The sequence below is a fragment of the Neophocaena asiaeorientalis genome, unplaced genomic scaffold (assembly GCF_003031525.2).
Source record: "Neophocaena asiaeorientalis asiaeorientalis breed wild unplaced genomic scaffold, Neophocaena_asiaeorientalis_V1.1 scaffold418, whole genome shotgun sequence".
Lineage (NCBI taxonomy): Eukaryota > Metazoa > Chordata > Mammalia > Artiodactyla > Phocoenidae > Neophocaena > Neophocaena asiaeorientalis.
The window spans coordinates 2,014,470-2,034,519 of NW_020175731.1; the positions used below are offsets into that span (position 1 = coordinate 2,014,470).

Here is a 20,050-nt window from a genome sequence, read left to right on the forward strand (position 1 = left end):
CACGGGCCCAGCCGCTCCGCGGCATGTGGGATCTTCCTGGACCGGGGTACAAACCCGTGTCCCCTGCATCGGCAGGCGGACCCTCAACCACTGCGCCACCAGGGAAGCCTACTTGTACATTTTGATATGCATATCTTTATAGACAGAACCCTCTGATCTGCTTGACTTTTTCTTCTTTCCCTAACATCTTCTAGCATACTACAAAATGTGCTTACTTATGTTTATTAGTATTGTTTTTCTTTCTCCATTAGAATTAACCTCCATTCCTGTACGGTTCATTGTTTTGTTCACTTATGTATCCTATGTGCCTATATTGGTGCCTGAAACAGTGAAACAAATAAATATTTGCTGAGTGAATGTGTAAAAGGATGAAATACCTTCCTTTGGATCCCAAATGAAGCAAAAGGAGCGTCATGATGACTCCACAATTTCTCTCCTGAGGAAATAGGGAAGAAGTCAGGAAACTCTCCATTTGCTAGGATAGTTTCCTTGTAGCCTCCAAACGGACAAGACTGTAAACTGCAAACCAAACCCCATTGCAGAGAGAAGGGTACTCTTCAGTAGGGTTGTGAAGGCTGAATAGGGGTTTACTAGGAAAACATGGAATAGGAGAGGGCAGAGTGACACTCCAGGGAGGGCAAATAGCAGATACAAAGATGTGGCTGTATGAAGCAGCACTGTGTGTTTAGAGAATTATAACTGGTTATGTATTTCTGGAGTACAAAATGCTGGGAAGGGAGTTACCAAAATTGAGGCTGGAGAGCTGGGCAAGGGCCAGAGTAGTAATACATTGTATGTTCTGATAAGGGGTTCTGTGTTTATTTTAGGTGATGAGTTTTCATCAGGAGAGTGAGAGGATCAGATTTATGTTTAGAAACGTCACTCTGGTATCCAGGGACAAGATGGATTTGACAAGGGCAAATTGGTGTCAAGAAGACCCACTCACACAGGAAAAATAACAAATCTTTGGCGGTTTCCCACACTGCCCACCAGGTGGAGTAAATAAGCCAGAACAGCTTGGTTGCTGGCGAAGAAGAGGAGAAAGCACCAGCAAGGGGTTGTTTTCACAGGCAGGAAGCTTCTTAAGTCAGGTGCCCATAACTCAGAAAAGAACTGTACTGATTAAAAAAATTCTCCAGCAAAAACTGGAAGTCACTTAAATGTCCTCAAATGGAGGATATGTTAAATATCCCAAAACATTCACGCACTGGATTACCAGTAAGCCATTTAGAGGAATGAGATGGATTTGTGTGTACCACATAAAAAATATCCAAGTGAAAAAAGCAAGTTGTTAGCATAGTGTATAATATGATCCCTGTTGTGCAAATGTTCAGAAAATTGGTATCAGTGGTAAATTCAAGAGAGGGTTTTGGGCTTACTCACTGTGTGTGTCTAACAGTTTTATTGAGGTGTAATTGGCATACAATAAGCTGCATGTACTTAAAGTGTACAATTTGATAAAAGTTGACCTATATGAACCCCTATGGAACTTTTACCACAATCACAATAGTGAACATATCCATCACCCTCCAAAGTTTCCTCACACCTGTTGGTATTCGCTCTCCATCATCCCGTCCTGCCCCGCCCCCATCTCCAGGCAACCACTGATCTGCTTTCTGTCACTAAAGGTTTCAATTTTCTAGAATTTTACATAAATGGAATCAGACAATATGTCTTATTTTTTGGTCTTGCTTCTTTCATTTAATGAAATTAATTTAAGATTCACCCATATTGTTAAGTGTATCAGTAATTAATTACTTTTAATTGCTAAATAGCATTACGTTGTATTGTTGTACCACAATTTGCTTATCCATTCTTCTGATTGATATTTGGAGTGTTAATAGTTTGGGGAGAGACTTCCCTGGTGGCGCAGTGGTTAAGAATCCGCCTGCCAGTTCAAGGGACACGGGTTCGAGCCCTGGTCCAGGAAGATCCCACATGCCACGGAGCAACTAAGCCCGTGCACCACAACTACTGAGCCTGCGCTCTAGAGCCCGCGAGCCACAACTACTGAGCCCACGAGCCACAACTACTGAAGCCCGCGCGCCTAGAGCCCGTGCTCTGCAACAAGAGAAGCCACCCAGTGAGAAGCCTGTGAACCGCAAAGAAGAGTAGCTCCCGGTCGCCGCAACTAGAGAAAAGCCCGCGTGCAGCAACAAAGACCCAAGGCAGCCAAAAATAAAAATAAATTAATTAAAAAAATTATTTGTTAAAAGAAATAGTTTGGGGATATTACGAATAAAGCTCCTATGAGCATTCATGGACCACTCTTTGTACTTGCATGTGCTTTCAATTCTCTTTTGTAAGTACCTAGGAATGGAATAGCTAGATCGTATGTTTAACTTTTTAAGAAACTGCAAATTTGGTTTTTCAAAGTGGTCGTACCACTTTACATCCCAACAGCCCTGTATGAGTGTTCTAGTTGCTCTATATCTTTGCCAGCATTTGGCAAGATCAGACTTTTAAGACTTTTAGTTCTTCTAATGGGTGGTTTAAAATTTCATTTCTTTAATGATTAATGATGTGTGTTTTTCTATACTTATTTGCCATCTGTAGCTCTTCTTTGGTGAAGTATCTATTCAAATTTTTGTGGGCTATTGACATTTCTTTTTTGCTTTATATTTCATAACGTTTAAAATTTTTACAGCAACCGTATATCTCTTTTATAATAAAATGAATTTTAAAAATCTCAATCTGGAGTACAATAGTAATTACAATCTGCACTTCAAACTTAATAGTAGTATATGATGATACTAAAGGCAAATCCTGATTATATCCTTAAAAGGTAAAATATTTGGTTTCCAATCTCAAATTACTGGGAAATGACCTCAAAACCAATATTTTTATTTCACTAGATTATTGCATTTGAGAGATACCCTGAGTTTAGACTCAAATGAACTTGCCTTCAAACTCCAGATCTTCTACTTATCAGCTGTGTGATTTGGGGCAAATTCTCAGAGCTTCGGTTTTCTTTCTTTTTTTTTTTTTTTTTAAATCTGACATACCCTTCACCCCATAGGCTCATTTTAGGGATTAAATTTGATTTTATATTTAGCACAATAACTAGCATGTAACGTGTTTCACAAATATTAGAACTTCTAAGACAAGCAGTTTGAGTGTTTTGACAACCAATGGTTCCATGCTCAAAATTCAAGCTAAAACTAAATAAAGCACAGTCACAGTGTTTTGTAAAGGAACTGTTGAAACCAGTGTCAAGACAGGCAACATCCTTTGTGATAACAGAGATCACCAGCCCTCCCTCGCCCCCATTTATTTGGAAAGAATCTGACAAAAGAGCTCTGGTTTGCACTTGGTTTTGAAAGCGGGGGGCGGGGGGGGGAACAGGAAACTTAGGTTGAAAATGGACTTTATTGAGTATCTTAGCACACGTTGACTTCCTTGGAGAACCCTCAATATTCTCTGTTGCTCAACCCACCAAATAGACTTGCAGACGTTCACGGTACCCTGCAGGGTGGTACAGCGCTAGTGCAGAGCTAATGTTCTGCGCATTTCAAATTGGGGTGACTGCCAGTCATAAATGCTGTATGTCGTGTAATGCAATGGAAAGAACCTTGGCAGCCACAGCCAAAGAGCAGCTTTTAGAAAAGAAATGAGAGGAACACCAGCTGAACCCATGGCTTGAGAAAGGAACTCAGAATTCAAGACTCCTGTGGGTCTCCGCCTTGAGTCTCTAAGGGGCCCCAATCTACAGACTGCTCCATCCCCTGAAGTCCCGCGGCACTTTGCCCCCATCTTTGTTATAGCACCAATGACCTGGTATGGGGATTACTTGTTCCATAAGCTGTGAGTTCTAAGGAAATTAATGATTAAATTCTTAGAACTGTTGCTTGTGTATTTTTCCAATTTTGTATATCTCCAGCATCTGGCACAAAGCATGTTCTCAATTATATTCACATATTTAAGAGTAAAAGAAGAAGTCACCAATACAACTGCTTTGTAAGGAGTGGATTCGGCTTCGATGAAAGGTCCTTTTGTTCAATTGGGCACCTGGAAGGGTCAGGAGCTGAGTCTGGGGGTTGGGGATTGCATGTGCTGTGCATGCTGGAGAGAGAGTTAGGGTTGGCTGAGGGGTGTGGGCGGGACAGGAGGGCAATGGGAGGGAGGGAGGGATGATCCAATAAGATAGTCAGAGAGCAAAGCAGCCAATAAATAATACATTCTCTCCAGGGCCTGGGAGCCAGAGGGTTGTGTTTTGTTTTGTTCTGTTTTGTTTTGTTTTCACAGGAAAAATATTCCCGTTGAAGTTGACTTTCAGCTGTGTAAACCTCTCCTCGCCCTCCAATGCCTTTGATAAAGTCTACATGTTCAGATCACCTAGGTAGAGTAGGTTTTCTATAGAAACCGAGGAAGGAGCTGAGTTTCCATCTGGGTCAGGGACAGAAAGGTGAGACCATTTCCTGAACGAACTAGTTCAATGGAGTCAGAAGTTAGAGGCAGAAACAGCCTTAAGAAGATAATCTTAAGAAAGGAGGCTCCCGGGGAATTTGCAGAAATCTTGGGTAAAGCTTTTTGTTTTTTCTTTTTCTTTCCTAACATCTTTATTGGAGTATAATTGCTTTACATTGTTGTGTTAGTTTCTGCTTCATAACAAAGTGAATCAGCTATACATATATATATATCCCCATATCCCCTCCCTCTCGCGTCTCCCTCCCACCCTCCCATACCCACCCCTCTAGGTGGTCACAAAGTACTGAGCTGATCTCCCTGTGCTATGCGGCTGCTTCCCACTAGCTATCTATTTTACATTTGGTAGTGTATATATGTCCATGTTACTCTCTCACTTCATCCCAGCTTACCCTCCCCCCTCCCCGTGTCCTCAAGTCCATTCTCTACATCTGTGTCTTTATTCCTGCCCTGCCCCCAGGTTCGTCAGAACCACTTTTTTTTTTTTCGGAACACATATATTTGGGTAAGGCTTTTAAACTTCCCTTAGGACATAAATTTGGGAGCACCTAACTCATTTTACCTTATGGTGCAGAGACACTGTAGCCAACATCTAGGATGCAAAAGGGAGGAGAGGAAGAAAAGAAGGAAAGAATAAGAGTGAGAAAAAAAGATAGCCAGCAATGTAAGAGTCAAAGAAGGGAGCAAACGTCAGTGCCAGATTTAGGGACAGGAACAGAAGTTCTCACAAAAGAGGTAGGCCTTGGACTAGCCTTGAAGGGTGAATCTACTGCTTAAAAGAAGCTTACTTTATATATATGGTTATATATAAAGTATTTATCTATTTTCTTCTTTTATCGGGGCAGGTGGGGTGCATAGTGGGCTATGGTTCTGAAATCAAACAAGCCAGGCTCTAAATCCTGGCTATCAGCTGTGTGACTCTGGGCAAGTTACTTAAGCTCTCTGAGCCTCAGTTTGTAAACCAGAGACACTAAAAGTACCCACCTCATAGGTTTGCTGGGAGATTTAAAGAAAATAATCTATGAAAAGTACTTAGCATAGGGCCTGGCATAAGGTAAATACTCAGTAATACTCAATATATGGTATCCATTTTTATGTATGTTTATTGAATGCAATTTGGAAAATACAGAGGAAAGCAGAACTGAAAACCATCAATAAATAGTTCCACCACCCAAAGGAGAAAACTACAGTTAACATTTTGGAGTATGCCTTTCCAGTTTTCAATTAATGCATAGTTTAGATAGCTTTTTTCTTTTCTTTTTATATTGCCAGTCATTCCAAATATAAAATTTAAATCCTAATTTTTATTTAGTTAACATAAGAATTTTTTCCATCTTATTATAATCTCTTCAAAGCATTTTTAATGACTGCGATACATTAAATTGAATTGATGTATTGTGATTTACTAAATCATTCTCCTATTGTTAGATATTTGTGTAGATTCCAGGGTTTTTTTCCCTATTCAAAATAACTCAATAATAAACAAGTCTGTGTACAAACCTTTTCTGTTATTTTGTATTGTTTCTTTAGAAATGATTCCTAGAAATGAAATCCCTGCTGTAGAAGGTATGACTAGTTTTAATGCTCCTACTTGTCAAGAGAATTCTGAGGGCATTTGTAGAAGGGGTTCCTATCTCCAGATTCTTTCCTTACAGCCCTCTTTTTTGCCTCTTTTCCAAGAGGAGGTGGAAGAGGAGGGAAGTGATTAACCAGATGCCCAGGCACTCATTGGGTCATCTTTGCCAGTGGGCAGAATCACCAGGCAGAACAAAGTCTGGAGATGGGTACAGTTTCTTTTTTTCCTGCCAGATCTGTTGAATGCAGTCTGAGAGAACAGGTGACCCAGAGCATGAACTCCCGAAGGATGTCCGGGAATTTTGTTTGCTCTCAAAACTCTCATAGGGCAAGCAGGCCTGGGACCCACCCTGGTCCTGCCAGGGCTCCCTGCTAGGCTCAGAGGCAAATGCACATTTTCTTGAGATCTCTTTCTCTGTGGTTCCATCTCACCCAGCACTGATGTATGTGCATTGTATCACCTTTCCTTGTAAATGGCTGACCCAGAATTCAGGTCAGGGGAGAAGGCTGCCCCCTTAGGTGTCTAGCTGTGACCTTGCTAAACAGTCATGCATCAGAGTTCTGCTCTGAGCCAGATCCTAAAGCCCAGCTAAAAATAAAACTCCCCCTTGGGGTTTTGCCTCCTTTGGGGACTGCCTGGGGAGGTTTCTTTATTTGTAAACTGGGGATAATAAAAGTTTCAGGTGGGATTTGGGTGCTGTCAGCATCTCTGGCTGCATTGCCCGAAGTTCTCTGGCTTGCTAGAGAAAACCAGCTCAGGTAGCTTACAGAGAGTGGTGTGCTGGTAAATGTTTAACAACTGCCTCTCCAGAAAAAAAAAAAAAAAAAAAAATCCTGATTTGCAGTGTTTGCAGATTTCCATGGGCTGGAAACTCCCCTGTGGCTATAAAGTAAATACTTCTAACAGGGCTGATTTCAAGTTCTAACTGTTTAACAACCTGTTGGCAAAATTCCTAAAAATTTAACAATAGGCTCTTGCAAGCCAGAAGGAGCCCACTCTGGTGTACACTTAGGGAGGGGGTTGATTGGCTCATGTCAACAACACGTGGGGAGGGCAGGGACACAGAAAATGACCTCAGGAATGATGGGAACCAGAGAATCTAGTGCCAATCGGATTCTTTCTGCAAACCAATCTTTGGGTTTTTTTTCTACTACGGATATACTCTCGACATGCTTCAACAGACATGACTGCTGGCAGCTTCCAGAGTCACATCTTTACTGAATCACAACCAGAGAAAAGGAAGGGCTTCTCTTCCAGCCAGCGCTGGTGTGAAAGTCCCAGCAAAGGGTCAAGCAGCCTTTAATCTTGTCCTTTCCCCTTGACTCAAGAAGGTAGGTGCACTGCCTGAGCATCCTAGGGTCTGTCAGAAGAGGGGGTTGGAGGGTTGCGGTCAGATGCAACCAATGATTCCCGTTACAGTGATCATCTCGATACCATTAGAACCTGGACCCCATTTCTACTAGCCTCCAAAGTGGCCGAATCAATGACAGCATGAAGGAGCCTGCCTTGGCATTATATGTCATGGTTTAAAAAAAAAAATCTCAGGGCTTCCATGGTGGCGCAGTGGTTGAGAGTCCGCCTGCCGATGCAGGGGACACGGGTTCGTGCCCCGGTCCGGGAAGATCCCACATGCCGTGGAGCGGCTGGGCCCGTGAGCCATGGCCGCTGAGCCTGCGTGTCCGGAGCCTGTGCCCCACAACGGGAGAGGCCACAGCAGTGAGAGGCTTGCGTACTGAAAAATAAAAAATAAAAAATCTCAGCTAATTTCATAGGTAAAAATAATAACCCATTGGTATTTTAAATACTTTTATTTCTTATATCGCAAGTGAGGTTAGCAATATGCTCCTATGTGTTGAGTAATCATATTTCTTTTGTGAATTATTTTCATGTCTTTCTCACTTATCTCCTGGGGCTTTAAGGTTTCTAAAAATAATCTCTTCATTCGCCAAATATTTACTGTTCCGTTATTATAGGGCAAGCATCTATAGATTTAGGAAATACAATAGCAAACAAGATAGGGTTCCAGTCTTCAGAGTACTTACCCTATTTGTATGACCTTTTTAGATAATAATATACTAACATTTGATTGCCATATTTACAACAAATATTTTTCCTTATTCTTTAATATAGTAGTCTTATGTATTCGTGTAGTTAAATCTGATCTACTCTTCCCTTTTAATAAAGCCTTTTTCTTCCATGTTTAAATTCCATTTCCTTACCAAAATCTTAAGATATGATTCACTTTATTTTCTATTTGCCTAAAGTTGAAACTTTTGTATTTAATGATTTAATTCATTTGTAGCTTGTCACAGTGTATGGGTGATCTGAGCATCAAAATTGGTCATTTTTTTCCAAACATTTAACACTTACTGAAGTCTTCTTTACTGATTTGTAAAAATGACAGACAGAATTGTCATTGATGGAGAGGTGAGGTAGGGGTTGTTGAACGACAACTGGAATTGCTCAGTTTAGGGAACTTGCATGGGAAATGGTGAGGAAGGGAGGAAATATAAGGCACTAATGGTGGTTTGTCTGGAATAAAGGGTCCATATGTTGTAGTGATTCTTAACCAGGGATTGACATACCTATTGACTGTGAAGATTTAAAGAAGTACTCATGCCTTGGTCCTTAGCAGCTTTATGGGTTTTTTTTTTTTTTGGATTATTTTTTAGAAGATAAGAAGTGGAAACATTTAAAAAAATAATTTCTTACTAAACTTCAACAGGTCAGCTTCTTTCTTTTCAACTGTGTTAATTCAAAATGCATCATCCAGGGACTTCCCTGGTGGCACAGTGGTTAAGAATCTGCCTGCCAATGCAGGGGACACGGGTTCGAGCCCTGGTCTGGGAAGATCCCACATGCCAAGGAGCAACTAAGCCCATGCGCCACAACTACTGACCCTGTGCTCCAGAGCCCGCGAGCCACAACTACTGAGCCTGTGTGCCACCAATACTGAAGCCCACGCGCCTAGAGCCTGTGCTCTGCAGCTCCTGAAGCCGACACGCCTAGAGCCCGTGCTCCATAACAAGAGAAGCCACCACAATGAGAAGCTCACGCACTGCAACAAAGACCCAACACAGCCAAAAATAAATAAATTAATTAATTTTAAAAAAGGAAAGAAAGAATCCCCCTGCCAATGCAGGCGACACGAGTTTGAGCCCTGGTTCTGGAAGATCCCACATACCACGGAGCAACTAAGCCCGTGCGCCACAACTACTGAGCCTGCGCTCTAGAGCCCACGAGCCACAACTATTGAGCCTGTGTGCCACAACTACTGAAGCCTGCGTGACTAGAGCCCATGCTCCGCAACAAGAGAAGCCATCGCGATGAGAAGCCCGCACACCGCAATGAAGACTAGCCCACGCTTGCTGCAACTAGAGAAAGACGCAACACAGCCAAAAATAAATAAATAAATTTATTTTAAAAAGATGCATCGCCCAAAGATTTTGCCTCTATTGTACATCCGACATAGCAAATCATGCAAATCCCCACTCTTATTTTACAGTGACAAACATGATTAACATTTACATATAACTTTCATGCTTAATATTGCAACTCTCAAGTACACGTGATTTTCTGAATCTAGGTATTTGTATGGAAATCTTGAATCTTGCAGGTTGCAAGGCTGTTCTTTGGGAACAAGCCGATGCAGTAGGAAATGAGTAGCTTTTTTGCCCTGGACATGGAGAAAGTCAAGTCTTCTGCCTCATAACCACATCTTAATATACGTCTGCTCACTTGGAGTAAATCTCCCTTCAAATAATAAATGTTTTCTCTTTGTGAAAACTGAGGAAGAATATGAAGAGTGCCTTAGTCCACTCAGGCTGCTATAACAGAATACCATAATCTGGGTGTCTTGTAAACAGAAATTCCTCACTGTTCTGGAGGCTGAGAAGTCCAAGATCAAGGTGCCAGTCATTAGCAATTTTGATATGGGGTCAGGGTTCGTCTAGTTTTTAAAAACTCCCTGGGCACTGATGATGTAGAAAACTGTGGAGAATAAAGCTAATTGGATAAGTAGGGAGCTGATCAAGAGAGTTGTCAATACCAAGCTGAATTCAGTTGTACCTCCAGGAAGCCTCTGGGGAAGAAGTAGAAAGAGAGGGGTGGACTTTGGACCCAGGCAGATGTAGGTTTCAATCCTATTTTTGCCACTTGCAGGCTTTGTTATCTGGGCAGATGGCTTGTCCGCACTGAGTCTTCTTATTTTTCTGCCGTAAACAGACTTAATAACATTTACCTAATAGGGTTGTGATGATTCAATGGGAAATTAGGTATAAAATGCCTGGCTCAGCACCTGGCACATTAATCAATTCTCCCCTCTTTCTCTTGAATGAATCTTTGGCTTGCACAGGGCTGCTTCAGGATGAACTGATGTAAGACATTTCCAGAGAAAACATGCAAATACATGTCAGGATGAGAAACGGAAAGAGGTCCAGGTCGTCCTTTAATCCCAGAGATTTCAGAAACCTTCAGAGAGGCTGTACCTTTTAGGAAAGGAACCCTTCTCCCTTAGGGAAATGGAGAGATGCTTTGAACTTTACCAAGGCCTTGCCTTCATAAACTAGGCAAAGGCAAAATCTGGCTCCACTGCAGGCCACCTCTACTCAGTGGCACAGATAATCCCAGCCCCTGGGCAGCTTAGCCTGTAAACCAAGGACAGCTGTTGTGAAAATAACACAGGCGTAGTCATTAAAAGAAAACTTCTCATGCAGATCTGTTTACAGTGCAAAGAATCTCCTTTCTCGAGGATGGAAAACGCCATTCCTTCTCAGAAGATCCACCTGCCTTAACTTCATTTCACTGATATTCATTCAGTGGTTTGACAAATATTTATTGATACCACTTCTGTTTGATATCACTTCTGTTCTCTACAGAGTACTCATTTAAACCAGTTGTCCATGCTTCCCTGCATTTCAAATTGACACCAAATATTTATTTTGGGATTGGGGGCTAATCAGTATTCCTTGGAGGTCATTCATCCAAGAGGCAGTGGGGACTGGTGGAAAGGGAGAGGGGTTTGGAATAAGACACACGTGGTTCAAACCCTGACTCTTTATAGGGACGAGCTGTGTGACTTTAGGCCAATCGCTAAAACATTCTGGGCCCCATCCTTATTTTTCTTTAAAATGAGAATGTCTTCTTTGCTCTAAAGCCAGTGCTCTCTTCTTGGAAGAACTGTATTTTCTTGGGTGGAGAGGAGGAACGAATTCATTCATTCTAGAAGGCAGGAACTTGTGTGGTACCAGAGAGGAGAGAGAAAGAGCTTAGCTGCCTATGGGGTGGGTGTGTTTGGGAACAACGAGAGAAAACATTGGGACAGCAAAAGAAGGGTCCTTCTGCCCCCTGGTCACAGTCCACTTTAGAACAGGGGTCTTGGAAGGCCCCGGAGGGGCTTGAGCTGCAGAAGGGATGAATGCATTAAGACTGACATTGCAACTGAATTGCCAGCTTTCTATAATTAGAAGTCTGCTTCGCCTTCATTGGACGTCAGAGAAATAGACCAAGAGAGGGGTGGTATTTTTTTCAGTTGAAGAGAGAACCAGGGGACCTAGGCTTATTGAAGCAAGAGGGGCTTAAATTAGTAATACTGACTTCCTGGCTGTGAGAAAAGTACGAGATTATCCTACCTCACCAAGGAGTCTCCTTCCTAAGTGACCTGAAATCTCCTGGCTGGCAGAGACTCAGAGAGGAGTTCATTTGTTCATTAGTGACTCTTAAGCTCTTCCACATCGTTTCCACATCACTGGACAGGCCTCCCAAATCACCGTGAGGATCGCTGTGTTTGAAAGTTTCCTGGTGAGCTTCTAGTTCCCTCACTCTCATCCACCCCCTTTTAGGCAGAAACCTTTTCAGAGGCTAATCTGAGTTGCAGACAGCAGGCTGCTCCTTCTGGCCACTGGGTTCCAGGTGATATCCCAAATCTGATGGGGATGCTGGGCCCAGAGCCCAGGCACTTGCTGTTTGTCCCTATAAAACGAAGAGGCCCAGGACTAATCAGAAGTCACAGAATCTGAACTGTAGAGTCTGCCCTGTCTCCCTTTCTGAAGGTTGAGGAATTCAACCCAAGTGATACAATACTACACTTACATACAATTCTGGTATTACTTTAAAACCTAAGGATTTTCAGAGCAAAAGGTCAGCCGTCAGGAAACAATATCTCCAATGAAGCCAAACTTCAAGGGATAACCAGGTGTTAACGGTTAGGGACATAGTGAGATTCAGTTCACTGAGCTCTTACTAGGTGCCGGTTGTGGGCTGGGTACTGGGTGGTGGTGGGAGTGACCTAGAGATAAGAGTGATGATGACAGTGATGATAATAACAGCAACACATGCTGAGAGCTGACCACGTCCCAGGCATTGTGCTCATGTATTCATTTATTCAATAAATAGTAGGGGCTCGGGCTTCCCGGGTGGCGCAGTGGTTGAGAGTCCCCCTGCCGATGCAGGAGACACGGGTTTGTGCCCCGGTCTGGGAAGATCCCACGTGCCGTGGAGCGGCTGGGCCCGTGAGCCTGCGTGTCCGGAGCCTGTGCTCTGCAACGAGAGAGGCCACAACAGTGAGAGGCCCGCGTACCTCAAAAAAAAAAAAAAAAAAGAAGGGTTAGAAGAACAGGCTTAGGGGCCCCAACAGGGGGAGCCCCGCGCACCAAAAAAAAAAAAAAAAAAGTAGGGGCTCCATAAATACTTGTTGACTGAACTAGTCACTTGCTCCAGCTACACTAGCCTCATCTCTGCTCCCCAGATTCATCTCAGGGACTTTGCATTCACTCTTTTCTCTATTTGGAAGACTCTTCTTCCAGATGTCTGCATGGCTGGCCCCCTCGCTTCCTTCAGGTCTTGACTCAAATGTCACCTTCTCAGTGAGACCTCCCTGACCACCTAATCTAAGTTGCAACCCCCCTCCCAATCCCATGGCCATCCTGTTCCCGTTTCCTCACTACACTTTTTGCCCTTAGCACTTAGTACTATCCAGCATGCTGTAGTTATTAATGTGTTATTTGTCTGGTCTCCCTTGCTGGCATGAAAGCTCCATGAGGGCAGGGACTTTGGATGGCTTTGTTCACTGCTCTGGCCCCCTTGCCTAGGTCAGATGCTCAAATTTGCCCAAGGCATAAATCACATGAAATGCTTTCTTCGTGTCAATTATCCATACAACAATAAGCACTAAGGATAATGCAGTGAATGAGGCAAAGTTTTTGCCCTCTAGAGGTCCATGGCCTAGTGGGAATAAGATATCACACTAATCACATAATAATCTCCATTCTGCTGAAATAGGGCATGCTGGGTGCTTCACTGATATTATTTCACTGAAACCTCACCACAACCTTAGGCCATTGGTACTATAAGCCACAGCTTACAGATGCTTTTTTTTTTTTTTCTAGCTGAAAATACACAGATAGGCTCTGAATTATAGAGGGGCTGGATTTATCTAGTTGGCCCACATTAGTGATAATTATGTACATGTAACTTACAGTTACAATGGTCTTTTTCATACTCATTACTTCCCATGAATCCTGTGAAGTATTCATCCTACACTATAAATGAGGGCTAGAGAAGTTAAACAACTTTCCAGAGGGACACAACCACATAGCATCAAACCCAATCTGTATCCTTACCACCCTTCCTCATTCTGAACAACCCACATGATGGAGGGACTAACTGGGGTGGTGGGAGGAGGTGGTCAGGGACTAGATTTTCCTAGAGAAGGAGGCAGTTGGAACTTCCAGGCGGAAGGGCTGGGGAGAAGAGCTGGAACAAAGAATGAAAGCTTGCAGGCGGCTGTAGGTCAGGGAGAGGTAGGTTGAGTAGAATCCTTGGTGAGTGGGGAGGCTTAGTTCTCACAGCCCCATCCCCCCAACACACTCCTGGCTATTGTGGTTTGACTCTAATAAGGAGACTTGGGAGATTCTTGAGCAAGGCAGGGCAGGATGAAAATGGTCTCTGAAGAGTACGGTTTTGCAGCTACCTCTCCATTCCATTCACTGAGGAATCCATCATCTCCACACACCTCTTCTGGTTTTTTGGTTAAATTAACAAATTATCTGAACCTATCACAAAACATTGCATTTCCACATAGTACCCACTTCTAAACTTTCAAAACTTTGAGACTTTCTCTACACCCCCGCCCACTAAAGAGTGGGTACCCTGAAAGGGGGGATGCTGAGAATCAGAAGTCTGGCATTCTAAGTCACACAGTGTTGTAGCCATTCAATAACCAATCCAGTGTGGACTGAGCACCTCCTCAGTCCAGGCAAACTGCCTGGCACCAGGGATGAGAAAAAGGAACAGATGACAGCCTCTTCCCTGAAAGGTTCAGTGTGAATGACAGTAAGCAACAGGCAATTATAGTACATCATAGTAAGTGCTATGACCCATCTGGGAGCTGGGATAGCCCCAGGGAGGGACATCTTATCCAGACTGGGGGTGGGGCAGGAAAAGGGTCAAGGAAGCTGAGTTCCTGAGAGAATATGGCAAACTGGGGCAACTATAGGACAGCTGAGCCTGGCTAAACGTAGGGTGGGAAGAGATTTGAGGAAGACATGAGGCTAGAGAGAGAGAAGCAGGGCCCAGATTATGAAGGATTTTTTAATGTCATACTAAGGCAGTGGTTCTCATAATTCTTTTTCTCCTACAGCACTCCTGAGGGGTGAACAATAGGTCCGTCAGCAGCATGGTGAGAAGAAGCAGTTGTGGAGGTAAATCACCAGTGTCAGGTTGAGATACAGCCCTCCCCTGTCCTTCCCGGTCTGAGATTCATGGTGCTTATTAAGAGTCTGGATTTCATCAGAAGGCTGGCTAGCCTTGGATAAATTATCTCATCATACTAGGCTTTGTCTTCTTATTGGTCTACACATTCATGTGTTGGTTGAGGGTATGAGCTCCAGGATCAATCACCTGGATTCTAGCCCGACTCCCACAATTCTCAAGATGTGTCACCTTGTGTAAGAGTGGCTCCCCCTCGTCGGTAAACTGGATCAGTACCACTGTGGTGCCTACATCAAAGACTCACTGAGCATGAAAGGAGGTAAAGCATGTGAAATTCCAGGCATAGTGCCTGGAGTGAGCGAGCAGTAAATGTCAGCTGACTGTGATACTGCAGTTCCCCCACAGCCTCACAGTGTTAGCAGTCATCCTCTCTTGGTCATCCCCTTCCCCACCATTGTTGCCGTCATCATCATTATCATCATCCCCATCATCTTGATATCGAAGTTCTAGGAGATCATTTCTCCCTGGGTTCCTCCCCTCCACTGTCCTTCCTTTCATAAGACACTGTGGTTATCTCATGAAAGAGAAGGCCCTACATAGATGAATTCTAAATAATGCGAGATTCATAATATTCATTGAGCTCCTACTATGTGCCAGACATTGTTCTAGGTACTGGGGATACAAGAGTGAGCTAAATAAAGTTCCCAATCATGGAACTTACAGTCTAATGAGAAGAAACAGGCAGTAATAATTAAATAAGCAAATATATAGTAGGTCAGAGCAAAAAAATCAGGGAAAGAGGGATCGACAGTGTCTCAGGTTGGGCAGTTGTTATTTTATATAAGATGGTCAGGGAAGAGCTTGCCTAGAGGTGACATTTGAATTGAGGAAATGAAGAACACCACCTTGTGGATACCTGGGGGTAAAGTTCACTGGGCACAGGGGACAAAATTACAAAGGCCCCCAAGGTAGGAACATACCTGGCATACTGAGGAGCAATAGGAGGCCGGTGTGGCTGGACGGCATTCATCAAGGGGGCAAGTGAGAAGGGATGAGATCAGGGAGGCAGTAGGGAGCCAGGACCCGGGGACCATGGAGGTCATTGTAGAAACTGCCTTTGACTCCGACTATCTTGAAAAGTCACTGGAGGGTTTTGGAAAGAGGTGTGACATGATCTGACATATTTTCAGGGATTGCTCTGGTTTTTGTATTGAAAAAAGACCACAGTGCAGCAGCAAGTGCTTAAGCAGGGAGGCCAGTATGAAATTATTTCAATAACTCAAGTGTGAGTTGGGTGGTGGCTTGGATCTCTGGGATAATGGTGCAGGTCACAAGAAGTCAGAGATGCTGGATATATTTTGAAGGTAAAGTCAACAAGATTTGCTAACATATTGTATTGGGTGTGGGGGGATGGGTGAGAGAAGGAGAGGAGTTGAGGATGATTCCTCAGCACCTGGACAGATGTTATTGGCATGTGCTGGGATGAGAAAGACCATGAGTGGAGGAGAAAATCAAGTGAGTATTCACATTGCCTCTGTAAGGTAGGGACTATGGTTTTCTGCCATAAAAACTGGGGCTCAGTGAGGTGAAGCCTCGTATGGTGCTGGGAGTTCCAAGAAAGAATTCCCCTACTGCATGGAGCTCAGGGTTTGGAGCTGGGGGACTCCTGGGACTGGGAACCACTGAGGCTAACACAGGTCCTGTTTGTGGGGCATTTGGGCTCATGCCTTGGCCTCTGGGGGTCTTGCTAACCTGGAACAGAGAAGAAGCAATTGAAGTAATAGGGGCTTTCTATTTAGACCTTTTAACTGAAATGCAGATAACCAAGAGGGCTGCAGGCTTACAAAGCTCCATGTAGCTTAAGATCCATGTCGTTCAAGGGTGTTCAGAAGCATCTTTGCATAAGCTGGGGGAAAGGAAGAGATGTCTCTGGCTCCTTCTCTTTTCCACCTGCATTCCTGACCATCGAACACACTTTAGGGAGGATGAAATGGAAAAGGGATAGAAGAGAAGAAATCAGGAGGAAAAGAAGGGAACCTCCTCTAAATGCTTGTTGTGCTGACTCAGAAAATGGGGTAGAAGAATGGTAATCTCCAAGAAGAACCCTTGGAGCCTTCCTGCCCTAGAAGGTGCGCTTCCACGACTACTTACCAACCTCCTTCTCTGGGTGTAGCCGAACACCACAGTGGAACCACACTCCAGGGGGAAACAGTGCTGCTTTTTCAAGTTAAACACATAAAGCCTGTGGTCTATAAGCCGCATATGGTGCTGGGAGCACCAAGAAATAATGATGAAAGAAAATCGTTGGAATCTAGACATAGAAGCTCTGTACAGCTAGACTTTCAGTGACTCTGCAAATTGTATTAACTACCCTTTATTCACTGAGCCCTGCTATGCGCCCGGTATCATATGGTATCTCTCATTTAACCCTCACAACAACCAGGTGAAGTAGGTTTTATTACCCCCATCTCACAGATGAAGACACAGAGGTTCAGAGAGGTCACATTCCCCAGTCAGTCATGGAGCTGAATTTGAACGTGTCGGTGTATCCCAGAGCCTATGTCTTAACCATTATATTTCACTACCTCCCAAAGGAAAAGGACAAGAGGGAAACACTAATGATAGTCACAGTGCGTTCTCCCCTCCCTTCATTCTTCCAGGGCTCAGTAGAGGCAGAAAGTTGAGAAACCTGTCATTCTTATATCTGGCCTATGTTCTGAATCAACTTTTAAAAATTTAATTATTTCTCACAATAATCAGATGACTATTTTCTCTAAGAAATAGATTAATAATAAGAAAGGCCTGTAGAGATACAGAAGTGGTGACCTTGAAATCCAGAGAGGAGGTTAAGTACACTTCTCAAGGTCACAGAGTTAGTTTGGTGGCAGACTAAGGCTAAAAAGCAGGGCAACTGCTTCCCAGGCCAGAGCTTGTCTGGGCCCCCAAAGCCGCTTTGCAAGTTATCACTACCTCTGCCCTAACACGGATGACTGCTTGAAGGAGGATGGTTACTTTTTTTGCACTAGAGATTTTGAAACACAATCTGAATTCAGCTGAAATTGTTTTTTTTTTTTAATTTTTTATTTATTTATTTTTGGCTGCACTGGGTCTTTGTTGCTGTGCACAGGCTTTCTCTAGTTGCGGTGGGGTGGGGGTCTACTCTTCGTTGCGGTGCGCGGGCTTCTTATTACAGTGGCTTCTCTTGCTGTGGAGCACGGGCTCCAGGCTCGTGGGCTTCAGTAGTTGTGGCTCACAGGCTCTAGAGTGCAGGCTCAGTACTTGTGGTGCACAGGCTTACTTGCTCTGTGGCATGTGGGATCTTCCGGGACCAGGGCTCGAACCCGTGTCCCCCGCACTGGCAGGTGGATTCTCAACCACTGCACCACCAGGGAAGCCCTAGCTGAAGTTTTTAAACAAGGTTCTTCTAGCAGCTTCATGGATGAGTTAGTTTTCTGATTTCCTCTGCCATCTCCTTTCCCCCCTCCTAGGTCAGAGCTGTAGGCCCAGAGCTAGGCATTTTCTACAAGAGCTCCTGGTATTTAGCAGGAGTGGGAACATTCTTCTCTGTCTGGGGCAAATGATTATATTTCTAGTCCAGAAACTGCTATAATCTACTCTGGCCTCCCACACGAATAGCGACTCTTCCGCCTGGCTGGCTGGCTTCTGTGAACCTCTGCAATCTGGACCCACTCCACCCAGCTCAACTCTCTCTTTCCTAATCGCAGCTCACACCCTTTGTGTCAGACAGGTGTCCTGGGCTCACCCCATTTCCCCCACAGAAACATCTCCCCTGCTCCTCCTATGCAAATCCATTCTTCAAGGCTTTGCTCAAGAACTTTCCGCCTCAGAAGACTTCCCCACATGCTGCCCAGTGGTTTGCTTTCCAAGTTCCCTTTACATTTATATTCTCAACTACACGATTTAGTCTTTGAAATGTTTTCACACATTTCTCCAAATGTAATGCAGGCCCCTTGAGGGCAGGCACATGTGTTCATTCATTCATGATTTTTAAATGCGTCTTTTTTTTTTAAAAATTACTTATTTATACTTTGACTGCAGTGGGTCTTCGTTACTGCGAGTGGGCTTTCTCTCGTTGAGGCGAGTGGGTTTCTCATTGTGGTGGCTTCTCTTGTTGCGGAGCACAGGCCCTAGAGCGCAGGCTCAGTAGTTGTGGCGCATGGGCTTAGTAGCTCCTTGGCATGTGGGATCTTCCTGGACCAGGGCTCGAACCCGTGTCCCCTGCATTGGCAGGCGGATTCTTAACCACTGTGCCACCAGGGAACCCCGGGAATATGTTTTTAAAAAGAAGGAATTGGGAGAAGTTTCCAGGCAGAAGAAACAGGGTTCCTAATGCACAAGCACACACAGACACCAGGTTCAGGGGTAAAGTAGCTTGTAGAGTGGAGCTCTGTCCCTGCCACAGCACTAACTAGCCTTATTGAGAGTGGGCAAATTGCTTAATTTCTCTGGGGCCCATTAAAGGGCACAGGCTCTGAAAGGAGCAGACCAAGGTTCAAATCACGGTGTGTGAGACCTTGAGCCAATCAGTTGGGGCGGGGCTCAGCCTCAGTTTCCTTCCTATAAAGTGGGTAAAATAATTCCTACCTTAGAAGCTATCAGTGAGGCCTGGAGAATATATATGTAAGTTGCTAAGCACAGAGCCTGGCATTATTATATTTCCTTCTACCAAAGTAGGGGTGACCCTGATCTGCTTCCCTCTCATTGCAGAGGCTGCTGGTTTCCCAGCGTGCAGCCCAGAGCCTGTCCGTGGCAGGGGCTGACGCCAGAGCGTGGGCCCCCAAAGAGAAAATTGAGCTGAAAGGCCTTCAGAAAGAAGTCAACAGCGTCGACGGCGGACTGGCTGGGCTAAGAGGGCCGCTCAAGTCTTCTCTTCAACAGTCTTCACGCAGTCCGAGAATCTTTGGTAACTTCCCTTAAACATGCCCCTGGAGCCAACTAGTTTTCAGAAAGCCCTTTCTGCCTCCGCCTTCAAACCCCAGGAAAGGGACAAGGTCCAACCAGAGGAGGCTTGGAGGGTAGGATGGGGGGAGGGGGGTGGGGATTTCCCCAACTCCCAGCAGAAAGGAATGGGGGGGTGTGTTCCCGCCCCTTTGCTCCCACTCCCAGGGGCAGGGCTCCTGGGGCGCCCCCCTTCATTTCCTCTTTCCGCACAGGTCCATAAAGGAGCGGAGCTCCCACGTGGCCCACTGCACCGGGTCTTCCCCGGCTCTCCGCTCTCCGACCCGCCTGGCCACCCCCATCTCGGCCGCCTATCCCCGGGGCCCCCGTGGCCTCAGCTCAGTCGCCAGTCCCGGTCCCAGTCGACCCAGCCCTCCGCCC

General features: G+C 44.6%; 1 protein-coding gene across 1 annotated transcript in view; it reads left to right on the forward strand.

Moving 5' to 3' along the window:
* The first annotated feature begins 15,802 nt into the window (after positions 1-15,802).
* The window catches only part of CKAP4 (cytoskeleton associated protein 4), a 13,459-nt gene continuing 9,211 nt past the window's right edge, over positions 15,803-20,050 (forward strand). The window contains exons 1-2 of the mRNA XM_024732124.1: positions 15,803-15,873; positions 19,885-19,997. Of these exons, the coding sequence (XP_024587892.1) occupies positions 15,803-15,873; positions 19,885-19,997 (184 nt within the window). The remainder of the gene's footprint in view (positions 15,874-19,884; positions 19,998-20,050) is intronic.